This window comes from Armigeres subalbatus, chromosome 3, assembly GCF_024139115.2.
Source record: "Armigeres subalbatus isolate Guangzhou_Male chromosome 3, GZ_Asu_2, whole genome shotgun sequence".
Lineage (NCBI taxonomy): Eukaryota > Metazoa > Arthropoda > Insecta > Diptera > Culicidae > Armigeres > Armigeres subalbatus.
Window position 1 is genome coordinate 168,922,363 of NC_085141.1, and position 19,427 is coordinate 168,941,789.

A 19,427-nucleotide genomic window follows, 5' to 3' on the forward strand; every position below is an offset into this window, starting at 1 on the left:
TAGTCCTGATGTATGGCTTAATTGCGAGCCGGGTGATACTGATATGATACTGACACCAATTCCCACACTACCTGAGTTAACCTTCTCGTCAACTCCAGACCCCAGAAAAAAAATGTTTTGGGTTGTAAAGGGTTTAAAAATAGAATATTCTATACTACCTTCACAGTTTCCCTGTTTATGTGAGGTGATAAAAGTGGGTTGAGCGCTCGCCTGCATCTGCAAATTGGTCCGAATTTTATCGAGAAAAAATTCGGAATTTCCGAGAGGATTTCTTTTCTGAATTCCCACGAGAAGTCCTCCCATCTTCCATGCGAAATTATTCCGAATTTTTATGACAAATTCTTCCGAAATACCGCAGACAGTTTTTCCGAATATTCTTAGGAATTTTCTCCTTCTTCTTAATTTCTTCGGGATGTTCTCCTGATATCCAAACAAAAATCATATACACGAGAAATTCTTGCGATTTCCATTGGAAATATTTCTGAATTTTCATTGAAATTCAACAATATTTCCACGAAAGTTTTACCGAAATTACGTTTCCACGGAAAGCTCCGAACTTCCATTGGAAATTCTTCTGAACTTTCACTAGGAATTTTACCCAATTTGAGAAATTCTTTCGATCTTTCGCTGGAAATATTTCTTAATTTTCTTTGGGAACTTTCTCCCAATTTGCTTGAGAAAATTTGCTGAATTTTCAAAAAGGATTTTCCGAAATTCCACTTGAAGTCTTCTTAAAGTGCATTCTTTCTAAATTCTTCCAAATTTCAACAGGAATTTCTTTTGAAGTTTCATAAGTAATGCTTCGGAAATTCCGCGACAATTCTCAGTAAACACAAGATCGTATACGATGCTAAAGTGGAGGCGATATAGGTACTTCCCCATACAACATGTACGTTTATCGCCTCCACATTAGCATCTTATGTTGCATCATATACGATTTTATGGGACGGCATATACGATACCATTCTTTGACCGAGTTACCGCGATTTTTTTCGAATTTCTTTGCATTTTTCCGAATTTTCTCCAGAAAATTTTCCGAATTTCCTAGGATATTTTTGTCAAAATTTCCACGGAAAATATTTTTAATTTTCACAGGATGCTTTCCTTGTTTCCTTACCTTTTATAAAGGAATATCCGAAGATGAAGTTGTATATCGAACATTTCAGCGTAATATCGATAAAAGTTTTAACGAGTTTAGAACATATCTTTTTCCAAAATTTATCCCACTGTGAAATCAGCAAAAAGCATTCTACATTCATTCATGAAAAACTAAGTGTACCCGGTACAATGTACAAATAGTAATGGAATGGACCGAAACCCACCGAGCAGCAGCACCCCGGTCCGGTCCGGACGATGACGACGCCGAGCAGCAGCAGAAGTGAGACGTATTGCAGTTTTCATATCACGCAACTAATTACAAAACTACAGCGCTCACAGGCAAAGTTTGCCGTTTGCTTTGGCCCTGTTGGTTTTTGCTCTGAAGTTGGTCGGTCGTTTTCTCGTTTTGCAAAGCGGGTTCACTCGCGTTGGCCTCACAGCACCTATGTACGGCGGTACGTATTTCCTGGGTCGGGGAGAAGGCTTCACCGAAATGCCCACGGGGTTATGCTGCACCGGACGGTTTGCATTTTTCCCAACGCATTGATTTCCCTTCAAATCCATTGGATATGATTTCGCTAAATACCGGCTGGAATGGTAATTAGGGAAAAGTTTTAAACTTTCCAAAATTTCCGTTTGTAGTTGGAAAATTTGCGCAGCAGATCGCTTGTTTTTCTCTGTTATTTTAAGGCTTACATTGCTAATGAAATTTGGTAACGAATGCAAAATATATTAGAACTGTCGGGCCTGTCAACTGTTTGGTGAGAGTTATAAAGGGTATGAGGGATTACTTGAAACGACCATCACGTGATTTGTAAAATTATTATTTTTCAATTGGATTATGTGGGAAATATGAACTCTGATTACTGTTTCACGCAAGTTTTGCCTTTCTCGTATACTAAGTCGTAAAACCTATTTGTTTACTCCAAAACCAAACTTTTTTATAGGAGGCTCGTATACCGATCGACTCAACTCGACGAATTATGATGATGTCTTTGTGTGTATGTGCGCAAAAAGTCTAACTCAAGTCTAACTTAGTCTAACTTTTTCAGGCACTTATCTTTAATCTATTTACTTGCAACAGATTGCATTTGACAGGAAATCCTGTCCCATTACCATTTATCAAAATTGACCAGGTCGGACTTAGAAGGCTTAGATACTTTTTTAACACACACTTTTACACTTTAGAATACTTTTTTAACTATGTGTGTTAACGCGTGAAAAAGTCCTACTAACTTTCTTGGTGTTTATCCTTAACCGATTTGCTTGCAATGCAGTCGTTACAGAATGTTCTCCCATTATTTCATAATAGTTATGGGCTCGGAAGTTATGGCCATTTTTATACGCAAGATGCATTTCAAAAACTCATTCATTTTTCCGGCACTTATCCTCAACGGATTTACTCACAACAACTTACTGTGAATAGCCGAAACACCAGCCGAAAAGGAACCACCGCTGCAGACGTCGTCGAATATCTTACCTCCGCGCCGGTTAGCGATTGAATGACGCTGCTGTCGAAACTGCCTGCCTGAGCGGCTCAGTTATAGCGGCACTCATTATGAGTGCCGGATATGCAGGGATGGGTAGCAAAGACAAGTTAGCAATGCACAGGGGTGTTGAGGACTATGTCATCCCACACATCCACCATTCTCTCTCTAAAAAAAAAATCAACAACAACAAAAAATACATATATGTTCAAAAACAATAAAAGCATGCGGTTTATCATTTAACAATATCAATATGCGGTTTGTCATTTAACAGGTAGCCTGAGCGCTAACGTGAATCTTACATGTCAACCTGCATGGATGCTTTTTTCCAAAATATGTGGATTTTTGTACGTGCAGGGAATAAAATTGACAAACAGATTATAACCATAATTGATTGTATTGCAATTAACGTGTATGCAAACTAATATGGAACTCCTAAACCCTCATTTTTGTTCTTACTCAGTAGTGAGTAAAATCGAAATAAGCGTGCACGGTTCAACTTCAATTTAAAAAGCCTTTTCAAAAGCCTTTCTGTATGACAGCTGAATTTAACGAACGAAGGTGTAAGAGCAAGCATTGTGTGAGTGACATTCTCGACATTGGTAAAATATGTCACTAATACCTACACACCCAGATACTCACAAGCAAGCTGAAAAGGAAATAATAATCATCTTTATTTACGTTTTTCATCATCCACTAGTTGCTTGCCATGTATTTTGTGCACACCTCCGTATCAATCCATTGATTCTCCCCATCGCGATGGGGATCACATTTCCAAATCCATAATTATTTTGTGCATACGGTGCAAACGTTATTTTTCTGCCTAGTGCTCAAATACCATTCTAAAAAGAAGATACTAAATACGAGTCTCTACTAGATGATTTTCTCTACCGGTGTTTTGTTGTTGCTTGGACTAGCAACCAGAATTCGATATTATCAATTTCCCACCTTATCGGCCGCGACGATTTGAAATCGTCGCAAAACAAATTGACGCCAAAATCGTCGCCAGCAGAAATGGCCATAAGATCTGTCAAATCAACTGTGAATAAAATTTTATATATATACTTATATATATATACTTATATATATACTGAGTATACTCAATAATCAAATTATTTCCCAAAATTGAGCCCTGTTTTTAATGCAGATTGACAATATTTTCTAATAAAACTAACATAATTTTAGAATAAAGATGTTGGCGACGATTTTGATAGTGCCTAAAAAATGGTCGGCGCGTTTTGTTACCAAGGAAACAGACAATGGAACGACTTATCACAGTCGAAATTTTATGACACGAACGGAAAACCATCAGTTACTACTATACTTTGTACGTAAGTTTTTCAATTTAATGAGAATGTTATTGATAATCCTATTTTGACTTCAGATTTATCATCCAATGCACACAGCGTACCAAGAGTACCAACAGGCATACAAGGAACTATTGCAAAATGGTTTAGATTATGTATTTGGATGGTTAAAAGCAGCACCTATAAAAGTGAGTAAACGAAAATGAGGGAAATTGGCAGAAAAGAATTCAAAAAATTCAAATTAAAACGAACTTTATTCAAACAACTTTTATAAATGTAATAAACAGAAATACGCGTTATTACCTTGGTTATTACTTATTGTGTGATTCCTTTCCAATCAAGCGAACGTAATCAGTCAGAAAAGAAGGTGATTTCTTATTGCGAGTGGGTCGAGGTGTAGGAGTGATCGCTTGTGTATTGGCATTACCATCAACGATGTTCTCGGAAGTTACAGGCCCTTTTTGCGCATGGGATTCACGCCACTGACCAACCCTCTTGGTCTGTGACACATGTCGTTTAGCTACTTTTCCATCAGCGCTGTTCAAAACCAGACTACCATTGCGTTGCTCGATTACAGTATATCGTGTAGGAGAGAACCGCGAATCACCTTTTGTACGATTGTGTCGCTCTATCACAACTTGGTCTCCGGGCGTGACTCTACATTTTCGTGCACCACGTCGTTCGTCTTCACGTTGTTTCCCTTTGAGCTTTTCTTCACGGTCCTTGTGATCTAGCTGCTCTGCATTAAATTTCGAAAAACCACGTTGAATCAAAGGTAATCCTCTCTTGATCCTGCGGCCGTACATGACTTCTTCAGGGGGTACAGAAGTAACACTATGTTCCGCAGCATTATGAGCGTTGATGGCACTTTTCAGTTCGTCAATATAATTGGTGTTATTCGCAATAGCTGTACACATGGCTTTATTTATTAACTTCATGCAGCTTTCTGCAAGTCCATTTTGCTGTGGGAAAAGAGGTGTCGAGAATGTAAGTACTACATCCCGCTGGTTGCAATATTCAGCAAAGTCAGCACTATTGAACGGAGGGCCATTATCTGTTCTGATAGTTTTTGGGTATCCTTCTCGCTCGAACACACTGTCGAGTACCTTCTGCACGTATTCGAATTTTGTGGACTTCACAGGCCGTGCAATAATGAATCTTGATCTATAGTCGACTATGACCAAGATCAAAATTCCACCGTATTTTGAGTACGGTCCATTAAAATCCAAAGCGATGGATTCCCAGGCGGTCTTTGGGGCAAATATTCTTTCCATCGGCGTTGGTTTCTCAGGTCTTCCGTTCAAGCAACAAATTTTACAAGACTCCACCCACTTTATGATATCTCCCGACATGCCAGGCCACCATATACGCTGGCGCATGATACTTTTCATCTTGGCAACTGTTGGGTGTCCTTCATGCGCAACTTCCAAGGCTCTCACTCGAAGGGATAGGGGTATTACCGCGCAACCTGTCTTAATGATGATTCCGTTTTCAATAGACATATCTTTCCTCACCAAGTGGTATTTCTTCAAATCCTTCGGCCAAATTCCTGATTCCATTGCGCTCATCACTTGCAAAAGTGTGTCGTCTTTGCTAGTTTGGCATTTAATATCTGCTTCAGTCAGAAATTCGACGGCGTTTGCTTCTAAGGCCGCAATCTCCCACGGACTCACTTCCTCATCAAATGGATCGTCTTCTCCGTTGTAAAGTCTTGAAGGTGTATCCGCAATGTTGTCCCTTCCGCGGACGTACTCAACGTCGTAGTTATACGGGCTCAACCTAAGTGCCCATCCGTCAGCCCGTGTCAGTGCTCGCTTTGATTCTTCTCGTGTGCGATTTAGAATAAAGGTAATTCCCTGAGCGTCGGTACGGAGCGTGAATTGTCTACCGAGGAGGAAATACGAAAAATGTTCCACTGCCCAAACCGCCCCTAGGGCTTCGCGTTGGTTTTGTGGATACTTTTTTTCGGTAGGTGTCAGGGCCTTAGACGCAAAACTAATTATTCTTGAAGTCTGATTCTCTCTCTCTTGGACTAAGACGGCTCCTAGAGCAACCGGCGAAGCGTCGGTATAGAGGACGGTTTTATCGTGTTCACAAAAGAAACCTAATGAAATCGTACACTCTATTATCCGCCGTTTGACTAACTTAAATGCCTCACTTTGTTCATGTCCCCAAGACCATGACTTGGACGTAGTCGCACTCCATAGTGGGCTCGAAATTTTCGCAAAATTCTCAATATAGGGACTGAGAAATGATGCAAGCCCTAGGAAGCTTCGGAGCTCCGACAATGTTGCAGGTTCTCTGAAACTGCGTACGCTCTTGATCTTTTCGTCATCGATGTGGAATCCATCGGAATCAAGCTCATGACCAAGGAATTTCAACCTAGTTTGGTCAAATTCACACTTCTTTGTATTTAACGTCAGATTGTTTTCTTTCAGAATCTGTAGCACTCTAGCGACCGTTGCACGTAGTCCTTCCAGTGATTCAGAGAAGATGAGAATGTCATCGATAAATACAATAAGGTCTTTGATGTCTTTCAGGATACGCGCCATCTCCCGCTGAAAGATTTCTGGCGCGCAATTAACGCCGAACATTAGGCGAGTAAACCTATACATCCCGTCTTCAGCTAGGAATGTCGTTAGGTCTCGGGATTCCTCTGATAGCTCGAGATGATAAAAGGCGTTACTCAAATCAAGTTTAGAGAAATACTTGGCGCCGTTGAGTTTTATTCTCATTTCATCGAGTAATGGAAGCCTATAATACTCGCGGTTTATTGCTCGGTTGGGAGCACGCATATTGACTACGAGCCTGAAGTCGTTGCTCCCCTTGGCAACAGCAGACATACCGCTTATCCAATTTGGGGCGGAAGTGGCTTTTTCTATTATTCCACGTGATTCCATTTCGTGCAATCTTTTCCTTGCGGCTTCCCTGTGAATTTCATGAAAGACGTTTTCAGTTACACTTATTTTAATTGATACATAACTAAACTGTTGTTGTAGTTCTAATAGCATTTTATTCCAGAATATTTTCACTTACCGATATGCGGCTGGCACATTGTAGTAGGCGCTTTTAGTTGGTGGAATATTTGGATTGACGCTAAACTTCACCTGGACACCTGGCATTATCGGAAAAATCTCATCATTTTCGCAGCTGTTGATTGTGTTGGTGATCTGTAGCAATCCCATGTCGCTTGCGGTAGACCGCCCAAGAAGTGATCTTCTCCCTTTCAGCACGACGTTAAAAACGACTGATTTGATTACCTTCGAGGAACGTGAGTTTGCTATCTGCACTTCTGCTTCGAAGCTGCATTCAATAACCATCGGATCTTGTGAACCATAAGCATGCAATCTGTTTCTTGAGTTCTTTCCAATCAATTCGATCGTCGCAGTGCCCTGTCTAGTCTCGCGTTCGAGTTGCTCCCAGTCTTTCCCGCAGATAATATTTGCATCAGCACCTGAGTCTATTAAAAAACGTATTGGGCTGGACGATCCAACTAAGCAGTCGATCAAGACGTCATCTAAGGATAGTGCATTGACTTCCTGCGGTAAATAAGAATCAAGAAAGTTTTTGATCTTCGTGAATTCAACTTTATTATAACAGAACCAAATAAAAATATGCATTGATGATTTCGGTTACAGATTATTCTTTAAGTACCTGTTTGTCGCTCCCGGATCCACATTCTCGAAACGATGTGCTCTCCGTCGATCCGTCGTAGCGCTCATACTGCATGATGTTCAATTGTTTCTGATGGCAGGCTGCCGCAAAATGCCCGCGCTTACCGCATTTGTTGCAATTACGGTGTAATGCAGGGCATTGGCCATTGCGATGGCTGTAAAGAGAACAACGCGCACATTTGGAACGGCGTCTTTCAGTCCACTGGGCCGATTCATTTCCACGCATTCGTTTGCTCGGAAGCTCCATGCTTCGATGGCTCGCATTTGGGCGTTTACGTTTGTTCTGCTCGTATGATGTAGGGCGATGTATTCTGTTGAGTTCAAAAACGTTATGGCTCTCCTGGCGATGTGTCTCTGCTTCAAAGGCTTCATCTCTCGTTGCCGATTGGACGATAAAATTAGTTTCGTATCCGTAGGTGCGGGCTTGCTTAACCAGCTCTCGGTTCTTCAATCCGCTTAGCAACTGTGCTCGTACGAATCTATCCTCGTCTTCTGTGCTGTAGTTGCACGAGCGCACTTTACACATTAGTCTTGCGTGGAAAGCGACTGCTGCTTCACCGTTCTCTTGCTTCATTCTAGAGAAGGCCTCATGCTCGGCGGCGGTATCTGTCATCGAGCGGAAGTATGTTTTGATGTTTGCAACGAAGATCTTGTAGCAGTCCGGGTTTGCCAAACTAGGTCTCAACTTGGCAGCCTTTATTATCTCCTGTAGTTCGCCACCCATTGAGAGGAACAATAGCTGCGTTCTCTTCACCGGATCGTTCACATTGCTGAGCGAGGCCGCGATCTCGAAGTTCTCGATGTAGCGGTTCCACTCCTCCCACATTTTGTTAGCTGCGATGCCGCTCGGGAATGGCTTTACATACTCCCATCGAATGCTGGAGGAAGTGGTTCCGCTAGTGCTGGCGCATGAATTCAACTCGCTGGACAGGTTCCAACTGTTGTCTGGGTTTTCGCTCAGAGTTGGATCGGGGGTTGGCTGTAAACGGATCAGAGCTTGATTTATGCCGGCGATCATTCTTTCCATTCTGTCCATTCTTTCTGCGTTTGTTATTTGTTCTGTAGGACCACTACTGTTATTTTCAACCGATACTGTTTTGGCAATTGGACGTGAATCGAATGGGTTGTTCGACGGTTGGGGGGACACTCCAAGTGATGCGCTGGAAGTGCACGCAGCCTCTTCTGTGGTATTGTTGTCACCAATGTCGGAATCGTAACTCCCGTCATCTGAGCTGCTGCTGGTATTATTCTCGCTGTCACTAGCTAAAGCTGTTTGGGTATCGTTAGGCACGTTACTGCTGGCTGTTTCGCCAACAATCGTCTCCTCACTGATCAGATTTTCTTCATCGCCGGATAATACACCGGCTTGTCGGACATATTTGCCTTCGTTCGCCATTTCGTTTGGTTTGCACACTTTTTCAACACTTGGTTTAATGCACTGTAATTAAAGCGACAAATTTCCGTGTTAGTTTCAATATCAAATCATATAGAGAATAAATGTAAAAAGATATTGTAGGCCATCGTCTAATAATTCAAGCATCTCTAATACGTTTCAAATTGTTCGATTTTTTTTTTATCCGCTGCGCGACACTTGTATCCGCTGCATGCGCGACACTTGTGTCCACTGATTGCGCGACACTTATGTCCGCTGATTGCGCGACATTTCTGTCCGCTGATTGCGCGACATTTCTGTCCGCAGAATGCGCGACACTTCTGTCCGCTAAATGCGCGACGCTTGTGTCCGCTTAATGCATAATCTTTTGTCCGCCCAATGCGCGACGTTTTTGCTCATTTTCCACATGCGCGACTTTGTTGTCCGCCATACTACTTTCGTATTCATTTATAGAATGTGCAATCTTTTGTCTGATTTCTATTACTTTCAGGAAAGTTTGAGCGCGGCTATTTTTACCCGCTCTTCCAGTGCACGACCTTCGTGGTCCGCTTGTATTTTATATTAACAAATTAACTCAAAATTAGCACTTTTCACATCGCCATTTTTTTTCCATTACAAAATGTGATTTCTTTTAACTGGCTTCCACTGATAAATAAGCTTAACATGACGATGGCCATTGCTCTAGGTGGTTCCTTTTCGGGAAGGTTCTGAATTTATGCTGCGCAAATTTCGCAACACCTGGCATCGGTCGCCATTGTGAATAGCCGAAACACCAGCCGAAAAGGAACCACCGCTGCAGACGTCGTCGAATATCTTACCTCCGCGCCGGTTAGCGATTGAATGACGCTGCTGTCGAAACTGCCTGCCTGAGCGGCTCAGTTATAGCGGCACTCATTATGAGTGCCGGATATGCAGGGATGGGTAGCAAAGACAAGTTAGCAATGCACAGGGGTGTTGAGGACTATTTCATCCCACAACTTACCATTAACGGAGAGTCCTATTTTTCATTTTCATTTATTTAGTCTACATCTAAACAGATAACACTGAATCAACAATTTGACGCCACAATACACGGTTTGAGGCCGCATCTCTCTATCCTCGAATACGCCCCACGCTCGCCAAGTCGTTCTGCACCTGGTCTGCCCATCTCGCTCGCTGCGCTCCACGTCGTCTCGTACCTGCCGGATCGGAAGCGAACACCATCTTTACAGGGTTGCTGTCCGGCATTCTTGCAACATGCCCTGCCTATCGTACCCTTCCGGCTTTAGCTACCTTCTGGATACTGGGTTCGCCGTAGAGTTGGGCGAGCTCATGGTTCATTCTTCGCCGCCACACACCGCCTTCTTGCACACCGCCAAAGATGGTCCTAAGCACCCGTCTCTCGAATACTCCGAGTGCTTGCAAGTCCTCCTCGAGCATTGTCCATGTTTCATGTCCGTAGAGGACAACTGGTCTTATTAGCGTCTTGTACATGACACATTTGGTGCGGTGGCGAATCTTTTTTGACCGCAGTTTCTTCTGGAGCCCGTAGTAGGCCCTACTTCCACAGATGATGCGCCTTCGTATTTCACGACTGACATTGTTATCAGCCATTAGCAAGGATTCGAGGTAGACGAATTCCTCGACCACCTCGAAGGTATCCCCGTCTATCGTAACACTGCTTCCCAGGCGGGCCCTGTCGCGCTATGTTAGCTCGTCCGGTAGCTGTTCAGTTTCCCAGATTCTGACTATCAGTTTGCGCAGGCAAGTGGCCAGCTTTCTCGGGCCCATCTTGATGAGCTCAAGTCCGATACCATCCTTACCAGCTGCTTTACTGGTCTTTAGCTGTTGGATAGCATCCTTAACTTCCCTCAAGTTGGGGGCTGGTTGGCTTCCATCGGGATGCGTTGAGCTTCTGATAGAACTTGCGTGTTTCATGAGAACGGCACAGCTGTTCCATCTCCTTGCACTCCGCTTCTTCCAGGCAGCGTTTCGTTTCCTGAAAAAGGCGGGTCTGCTGTCTCCACTTCAGTCAATAACGTTCCACGTTCTGCCGGGTACCTTGCTGCAGAGCGACCGCCAGCGAAGCGTCCTTCTCCTCCAGAATCTGTCTTTTTTTATACCGAAGTTGGATTTTTCTCCAGATACAGGCATCTTACCCAACTTCAGAAGTAATGCGCTCGATTCACCTAACAATGCGCTAAACAACGCATCATTTAGTTTGATAGATAAAACTTCGGAAGAAAATTTTATTGACAAATGCTCTATACTGTCGAAAAGAGCTCCCTATCATTTATCTTACCCACTAATACAAACTTTCCTTCCCGAGGCATCTATGAAGCTAGTATGGGTTCCCTGCATGTGCATTAGTAACTAACATTTTTTTCCTTCTCTCCGTGATTGTAAAGACGTGGCCAGGCATACAACTGCTACTGTATAGGAAAAGGTACTAACTCCGAGTACCAATTTGTGACTGCTTAACTGAGCATTGTATAGCCTCCCACGATTTGTACAATCACATATGCTATGCTATGCCACGCACTTCATTTTTTTTAGCATTTTTTGTTTATCGAGTTTCGGCCAACATGATTTTTGCCGAGATCTCAGTAAAAGCGACGTTTCAGTTGCTGAGATACGGTAAATATTTTGCCGAAAATCAGTAATAAACCAAATTTTCTGCCGGATTTCAGTTCTGAAATTTACAGAGCTGCAGTGGTGCTCAATTCTGTCGACCTCGAGAAAGAAAAACTTAGTGTATATAGTTAGTAGATATATGCAGTTTCTCAAACAAATGATTCAGTTATGAAATTACTTTTTCGCATATCGGCGAGGCCCCTTTTATTTTCACTGAAATGCAAAAGTTTGTTACCTTAGTTGTGATATTTTTGCTTATTTCGCCAAGAAAAGAAATCAGCATAGCTCTTGCCAATATTTCTCATTCAATCGTCCAATCAGACCAATTTCCAGACCAATTTAGAAAGCCGCAAATATATTGTTGTTTTTCAACCCACAGCAACATTAATTGAAGTTATAGCTAATTTTGTAAATTTTGTGTATGATCATTAAAATGATTCGATATTTCAGTTTATAAGGGATTCACATCGAACCAGGGACGGGAATGGTTGACATTTCTTTTTACCATCCATTTTTCCATGCAATAGCAGAAAAACAAAACCACGGCAGCCGCAGCAGCAGCCACGCCAAGCAGACAGTCAGCTCATGTTTTTTTCAATTTTCTCTCCCCACAATTAATGTTTTTGTACAATAATTTCATAACGTATAACCGTTTTTGGTGGGAAATATTCATTTCATTACTCCTTGCTCATTTTAGAGATAAGAACGAATAAATAAGTACCAACGCATAGCACACCTTCTAGGCTTTGCGCCACATGTAATTAAACTCGATTCTGTGCTGTTTGCGCTGCGCACGAGCCGAAACAAAAAATCTCATGCAAATGTTGAGCGCACGCCGGCACGACTCTAACGTAGCAGCAAAGAAACAGTTTGCCTCATCGACAAAAAAAATGTCACGATGTCGCGTACATTTTTTGGTAGACTGTTTCGGTTTGTTTGGTGCATGAAATTTGACTGGATAAAATGTAAATATTCGCATAATCAGAGTGATTTAATGTACATTTCCCAACACTGCATCGAACATATATGTATGAAATCCCCATCAATTACCCACCTCTATTTCATAGTATTCAATTTATTTTTTCGCCGCATCTGAAAAGTATTATTACTCTCAAAGGTACAAACAATTATTCCAATCAATCGTTGACCATTATTTGCGTGCGTTTCCAGCTTGAAAAATGATAGACATTTTTCTGTTGCGTAAAAATTCAACCAAGCGCCACGCTACAACAATAATCAGATTGTCAACACAATGCTTACAAATGCCATTTCCATCTGGCGCACTGAGAGATGATTACGACAAAAAATTATTCCATCCGCCAGGGCACAGACATACAATCACACACACGCGTCCCAAATGTAATATAATCCGGTTTTACCGATTGCCATTTTCCCACACCCGGGGGCCGGTACACGTACTGCTGCTGTTGGTATTGAGCAGGGATAGAGGGAGCAACAGACCAACACAATTTCGCTCGGGTAGCCTGCCAATGGGAAGATTTATAGATTCCCATTCCGTTAAACTGAAACCCGGAGGATTCTTGTCTAATGGAGAATATTGCATTAAATCAGCGGCGCCCGATTGTCTTTCGACGCGACGGTGGTTCTTCTTTACAGCGTGTGTTCATATTTTCTATTGCTTTTAAGTAATGTACGAAGCTTCAGATTTCATAAATCTCATTTCTTAGATTGTTTATGATGTTTTAGAGCTAAACCATAACTAGTCTTCTTCTTCTTCTTACTGGCATTACATCCCCACACTGGGACAGAGCCGCCTCACAGCTTAGTGTTCATTAGGCACTTCCACAGTTATTAACTGCGAGGTTTCTAAGCCAGGTTACCATTTTTGCATTCGTATATCATGAGGCTAACACGAAGATACTTTTATGCCCAGGGATGTCGAGACAATTTCCAATTCGAAAATTGTCTAGACCGGCACCGGGAATCGAACCCAGCCACCCTCAGCATGGTCTTGCTTAGTAGCCGCACGTCTTACCGCACGGCTAAGGAGGGCCCCCTAACTAGTCATAAATAATGATTATTTTCTTTTTTCTTTGATGTTACTGCCTTGTGTTTGCATTGCACGAAAATGCTAAATAAATATGTCGAAAATGTCGAAGAAGTGCCGTGCATCAATCAGAACGTGGCCGATTTGTGATTCTGCCTGCAGTGGTAATCTCCAAGTGTACCGATTCGGAAAACCCGAAATATCTCTGGTGGATAAGACCAGAATACTAGAAGAGTTTCAGCGTCCAATGATCGCAATTTTATCAAAATCGGATTATTTTAACCAAATTTATGCAAATTTGAATCTCGACAAAATTTTGCCCTGTAGGTGCTACGAATGGCCATATTCCTGAAGGCGGCGGAATCAATTAGTTGTAGGCCGTCTGTGTTTGTCAGTAGATTGACGCTGAACTTTCAAATAGTCGGTTTGAGCTCCTCCTCTTGGCCAACCTGAGCGTTCAAATCTCCTATGACGATTGAGCTTCCAATCGCTAGTCATTTCTCGTCGTTATGGTCTTCATCGATTGTTCCGGTCCGTATACTCTTGTTGACTGTTCGTTGCTTACTTTTTTCAATGCTGGCTTGCAGGGCCTGACACCAAACCGCCTAAATTTCCGGAAAACCATTCCTCCTTATACCCGGTGGACCCTGGTGCACAGTTTCACTTAGAGTCCCTCGCTGGCACTCGGGCGATGATCAGCCGCCCCTAACATGGAGAACAGACGCTCCATCATATTTGCGCCTCCGGAGCGGAGCAACCCCTCCTCTCTTCCCAGTCTTCGTACGACCATAGTTCCCTCCGGTTACTCGTTCATCCCTATGTTTGCTCGTACCCACAGTGGTTGAAATCCCGAAAAACGTGATCGTCAGCTTTTTCGGTATGAAATCGTGTTTTAAACGGCATAGTATGTTCAGCAAGTATGTTGCATACATCAAGGGGTATCATTTGAGAAAATTTTATTTTTGATTAATTCACCTAAAAGTGAGCTAGGAATTTTATTTTTTTCAAAATTTGTTGAAACAAAATGGCGTCTTTGGAAAAGTTGTCAGAAATAATGTACAGAAAAACTTTGTCAAAGACACTATGGGTCTATCTATTGAAACTAACAAAATATGACTCAATTTTAGATAATAGGTCATTTAACACTATAAAAACTGGTATACAATGAATAACTTTGCATGGTCGAATTTTTGAGGTTAACAATGTTCTAGAAACTTATTCAGCACATAAAAATACTGCATTCAACTATTAAATCATAACAACATTTTCAATTGTTAGAAGGAAATTCGAGATTTACGAACAAAATTTAAAAAAAATCGAGTTTCAGACTTAGTAATTAAGACCAGTTGATTTTTTATTTATAAATATTTATCTTATACCAAAAAATGACTCGAACATGTTGAAAAATAGTTATTTTTCAATAACAAATATCTGACGAGGATACAATGAGATACAAATGAAACCACTTGTAATAGAAAGCTTTGAAGCTTACCTTTCGAACGTGCATTGATTTGGCTGCCACTTTTTGCCACCATGCGAGATATTTTGGTTTGAAAAATTTGCAATTTTGTTCGTAAATCTCGAATTTCCTTCTAACAATTGAAAATATTGTTATGATTTAATAGTTGAATGCTGTATTTTTATGTGCTGAATAAATTCCTAGAAGATTGTTAACCTCAAAAATTCAACCATGCAAAGTTATTTATTGTATACCAGTTTTTATAGGGTTAAATGACCTATTATCTAAAATTGAGTCATATTTTGTTAGTTTCAATAGATAGACCCATAGTCTCTTTGATAAAGGTTTTCTGTGCATTATTTCTGACAACTTTCCCAAAGACGCCATTTTGTTTTAACAAATTTTGAAAAAAAAATAATATTCCTATCTCCCTTTTAGGTGAATTAATCAAAAATAAAATTTTCTCTAATGATACCCTATGATGTATGCAACATACTTGCTGAACATACTATGAACTATGCCATTTAAAACACTATTTCATACCGAAAAAGCTGACGATCACGTTTTTCGGGATTTCAACCTCTGTGGTACCCCGACAAGCACAACGGGGAGTAAAAAACGAACGGCGCACTGAGGAGTATTTCATCCCAAATCCTGACCAAAAGTCAAAAACAAGAATTTTTGATATTTCCATATTATTTTTCATTTTTGAACTCTCAAATAATGATACTAATTTGCCATGGGGATTTTGAAACAATATTGTTTACTTGTGAGTGATGCTGGCTGTCAAAACTTCACCATAATTTCAATGCTAGTTTCATCGCAATTGTGTATTGAAAAATGTTCACGTTTTAGAATGTTTTTCTTGATTTATAATAATTTTTAAGATGAAAATCAATATAGGGTAACCGTACCCTTAGTGGAGGTAGCACCAATAGTGGAGGTAGTGGGGTTTTAATGAGATTTATCATATTTATAGGCTTTACGATGGTTTCAGTTGATGCGTCGTGCTTTAAATATCCTGTTAAATGCAACTTACCTTAAGATTTTGTTTGAAAAACTATTGAAAACAATGATTTTCCTTAACAAAATTGACTCCCTTGCACCTATAGTGGTGCAACTGTACCAATAGTGGCGAGTCTCATAAGAAACCAATGGATAGCACCACTATAGGAACCAAAATTAATTTTTACCGCCACTAAAGGAACAGTGTACCCATAGTGGTGCAAGCAATATTTGGTAATTGTTGATGTTAAATGACATCTATCTCATTTTTGTTAGCAAATTTATTAGTTTATCTATTGACTAAGATAACAGGGCAGTAAATTTCCCATAATTATCAATTTTTAAAAAATATTTTCTTTTGAGGATCTACTAATACCTCCACTATTGGTACCTAGGTATCAATAATGAGGATATTTAAAACGTTTTTAAGCATGATTCGATATGAAACCCTTTTCAGGTGATCCATAATCATGATATAATTGCTAGCTTTTTTTTCTACCTTTTTACAATAATATGTTTTACAAATTAAAACTTTTGATTAGGTTCCAAACCAGTCCAAGCAACAAAATTGTCAGCGTTGGAAAGATTGGAGTTTCCTTAGTACGCTCCATAAAAAACATTTCACGCATACTCACGCAATCGTGGCTTATTTTTGTTTCAATATAGTGAAGTTTGCTTAAAAAATCATGGTTTTGAGTGCCAAACCTCACATAAATCATGTTTCGCTTCCAAAGTAGAGTGAGACTTTGATGACTTTGAGGCTTTGATGATCCATAAAAGCATACGCATTTTTCGGATGTTAGGATTTTCAAGAAACATAGCGGTTGATTTGCGTTTCGTATTTATTAGATCTGCTCCATTTGATATTACTAAACATCATCCAGTGACTTTAACATGATCCGATGAAAAATTTATATAGTCGAAGTAAACAAACAAAGTACATATTTTCGGAAAAAATAGAAAGTAATAATCAAAGAATGAAGATTTCCATAAGGAAGATCATACTCACTGACGGAGTCAAATGTGTGCACCACTCGTTGCAAGCGCGCTGTTGTCCTCAAAGCCAGCGTTCTTGCGCCAAGTTGAGCTCTATAGATTACAACAACTGACGCTGCCAGTTGTCATACTTCACTGCTAGATGAATGTAAACAACATAAAAACAAAAAAATATGCTTTATTGTTTCTATTGAATGCATTTACAGATGGCAAAATGATTGACATACTTTTGGCCACGCTTTTACACTGCGTACTCGTATATGCCGCGTAAGCAGCGACATCAGTGTACTTGTTTAATGTAGAATTGGTTACTTGTCATAAGACGAGTTTGTACTATTCCATTTAATTCCACTACTTTATTGTACCTACCTTTGACAGATACGTATTTCGACCTCAACAGTAAGGCCGTCTTCAGTGTCTCGTACTTGACTCGACTCGAATGGAATAGTACAAGTTCGTCTTATGACAAGTAAATACATTCCACTAATAGAATTGGTTGCTTGTTTTGGGATACTCTGCTAAGTTGAAAGAACATCGGAATGAACAAGGCTACTGAAATTCTATTAAGTTAAACCATTGGTAGATCGTAGCCAGGATGACATGGGCACATTTCTTTTCATCTAGCCTTTCGATGATGACAGCGATTTGTGTGTAATTACTGATGATTATTGCATTGTGTTTGCCACTGAGTCGCTAAGTCGGTGGCCTCTCGTTAAGTAAGTACTACATCAACACTTCCTTCCTCTCCCTAGTTACGGTGAAGATGGGCGTGGCCAGGAGTAGTAATCCTCATGCTTTTGTTATTTTTGTTTAAGACTGGAATCAAGGACCACTCCCCTTCTTGATTTCTGATAGCATTCTAGATAAGGATCTCAAAAGTAAAACATGAGTATCACTAGTGTCCAATCTACGAATTACACCGTAACAATGCTAATGCTATTGCATTGTGTTTGCCACAGACATGTCACAGAATTATTTACAGTTAACTATCAATACATTAGAGTATCCATTTACCTCTTCCAGATAATAATGTATGACAATCATTGGTAACGTACCTGTAATACGAAGAAGAAAAAGAAAATAAATATAGTTTTGAATATTGATGCATTTATCGGGCATTTGGGTAATGAGGACTCTAAGATTATACACAAAACACATGTGTTATGTAAAAAATAACACGGGTGTTGAGCGAGTAGCGCACCTGTCTCTCACTGTACAAAACAATGGTCGAAAATCGTTGTTTGACAACTTAAAAGATCAAAAGAAAAATTCAGTGCCAATTTGTTCAAAAACAGTTTTTGTTGTTTTCTCGGAAGTATGTAAAATGGATATATGCAGTTTCTCAAACAAATTATTTAATTTCTAGATGAATCAATTGTGGGTCAGTCGAAGATTTCCGGGCAACTTCTTCATCTTCTTCTCCTTATTGGCGTTACACTTTACATTACATTACATTTTTGCAATACATTACAATTTTCAGCCCGAAAATTTTCTAGACAAGACCGGGAATCTAAGGTAGCTCGGGAAGATTTTCCGTAAATTTTGATTTTTGATTCGAATATTCCAGAGCATTAATTTTGCATTGTTTTAGCAGTTTTGTACCTCATCAGTTATGTTTTTTTTAATTATGATGTGATGTAAATTTATTTTGAAACAAAAATATATTGCATGCCTTTCCTTTTGCTACAATATTGAAATCCACACTCAGCAATCAATATGAAAGCAGGTGTCTATTACCTCGTCTATCATTAGAATCAACACGTTACTTGGCGAACATCAGAAAATAATTAAAATATGATTTATTAGCTGTTTGTCTTGAGGTGACACAAAACAATCACATACCATACCTTTCCTATGTCTCGTCATGGAAATACGGTCACGGAGTGACGTTCTTATCAAGGTGCGTTATGTGGCTATGACCAAGCGATGTCAAGTTTGAGAGTAGCAGTCAAAATGAATCACCTTGGAAGTGACTATCAAATTTCTTGTTTCAACATTGAATGGATTTTCTTCTGCCCTAATTCTGCTTACCTACCATTAGGTGTCCAGGGCCATTTGGAATATGTTTTGCAAATACGAATAATACTGTTGAGAAATGATTCCGAATAACATCAAAAACATCCCCGGCCTATGAAATCAATAATTTTAAGATAATAATCAGTTAAATTGTTGGTCCACATAATTCGGCTGTGCTGGCAAAATAAACGATTTTTTTGCATATGGTTTGAATAATCAAACTTCAAAGCATCATAAATTGTTGCAGACGCTCCAGCAACGTACATTCTTCAGCAAAGTTATTCGGCATTCTTCGGGTTAAACTTTCACGCAATGTGCCACTTGGTATACGATGAACTAAAACCACTAAGAGTAAAAATGCAAAAATGTAC

At 40.2% G+C, this 19,427-nt stretch overlaps 2 protein-coding genes and 1 long non-coding RNA gene across 8 annotated transcripts in view; 1 reads left to right on the forward strand and 2 right to left on the reverse strand.

Moving 5' to 3' along the window:
- LOC134224943 (zwei Ig domain protein zig-8-like) overlaps positions 1–19,427 on the reverse strand; it is a 951,761-nt gene that overhangs the window by 889,701 nt on the left and 42,633 nt on the right. The gene's annotated exons all lie outside the window — the stretch shown is intronic.
- LOC134220010 (uncharacterized) lies at positions 2,863–4,191 on the forward strand. The gene is made up of 3 exons (XR_009981739.1): positions 2,863–3,626; positions 3,771–3,912; positions 3,970–4,191. It is a non-coding gene; the product is annotated as an uncharacterized LOC134220010 (long non-coding RNA).
- Positions 6,455–9,612, reverse strand: LOC134220300 (uncharacterized). The gene is made up of 2 exons (XM_062699313.1): positions 6,929–9,612; positions 6,455–6,820 (listed from the first exon to the last, which is right to left on the reverse strand). Exon 1 carries the CDS (start codon positions 8,960–8,962, stop codon positions 7,532–7,534), a length of 1,431 nt encoding a protein of 476 aa, XP_062555297.1. The 5' UTR covers positions 8,963–9,612; the 3' UTR covers positions 6,455–6,820; positions 6,929–7,531.

Excerpts from the sequence above, each read along its gene's own strand:
- LOC134220300 (XM_062699313.1), bottom strand. The coding sequence starts at position 8,962 with ATGGCGAACGAAGGCAAATATGTCCGACAAGCCGGTGTATTATCCGGC.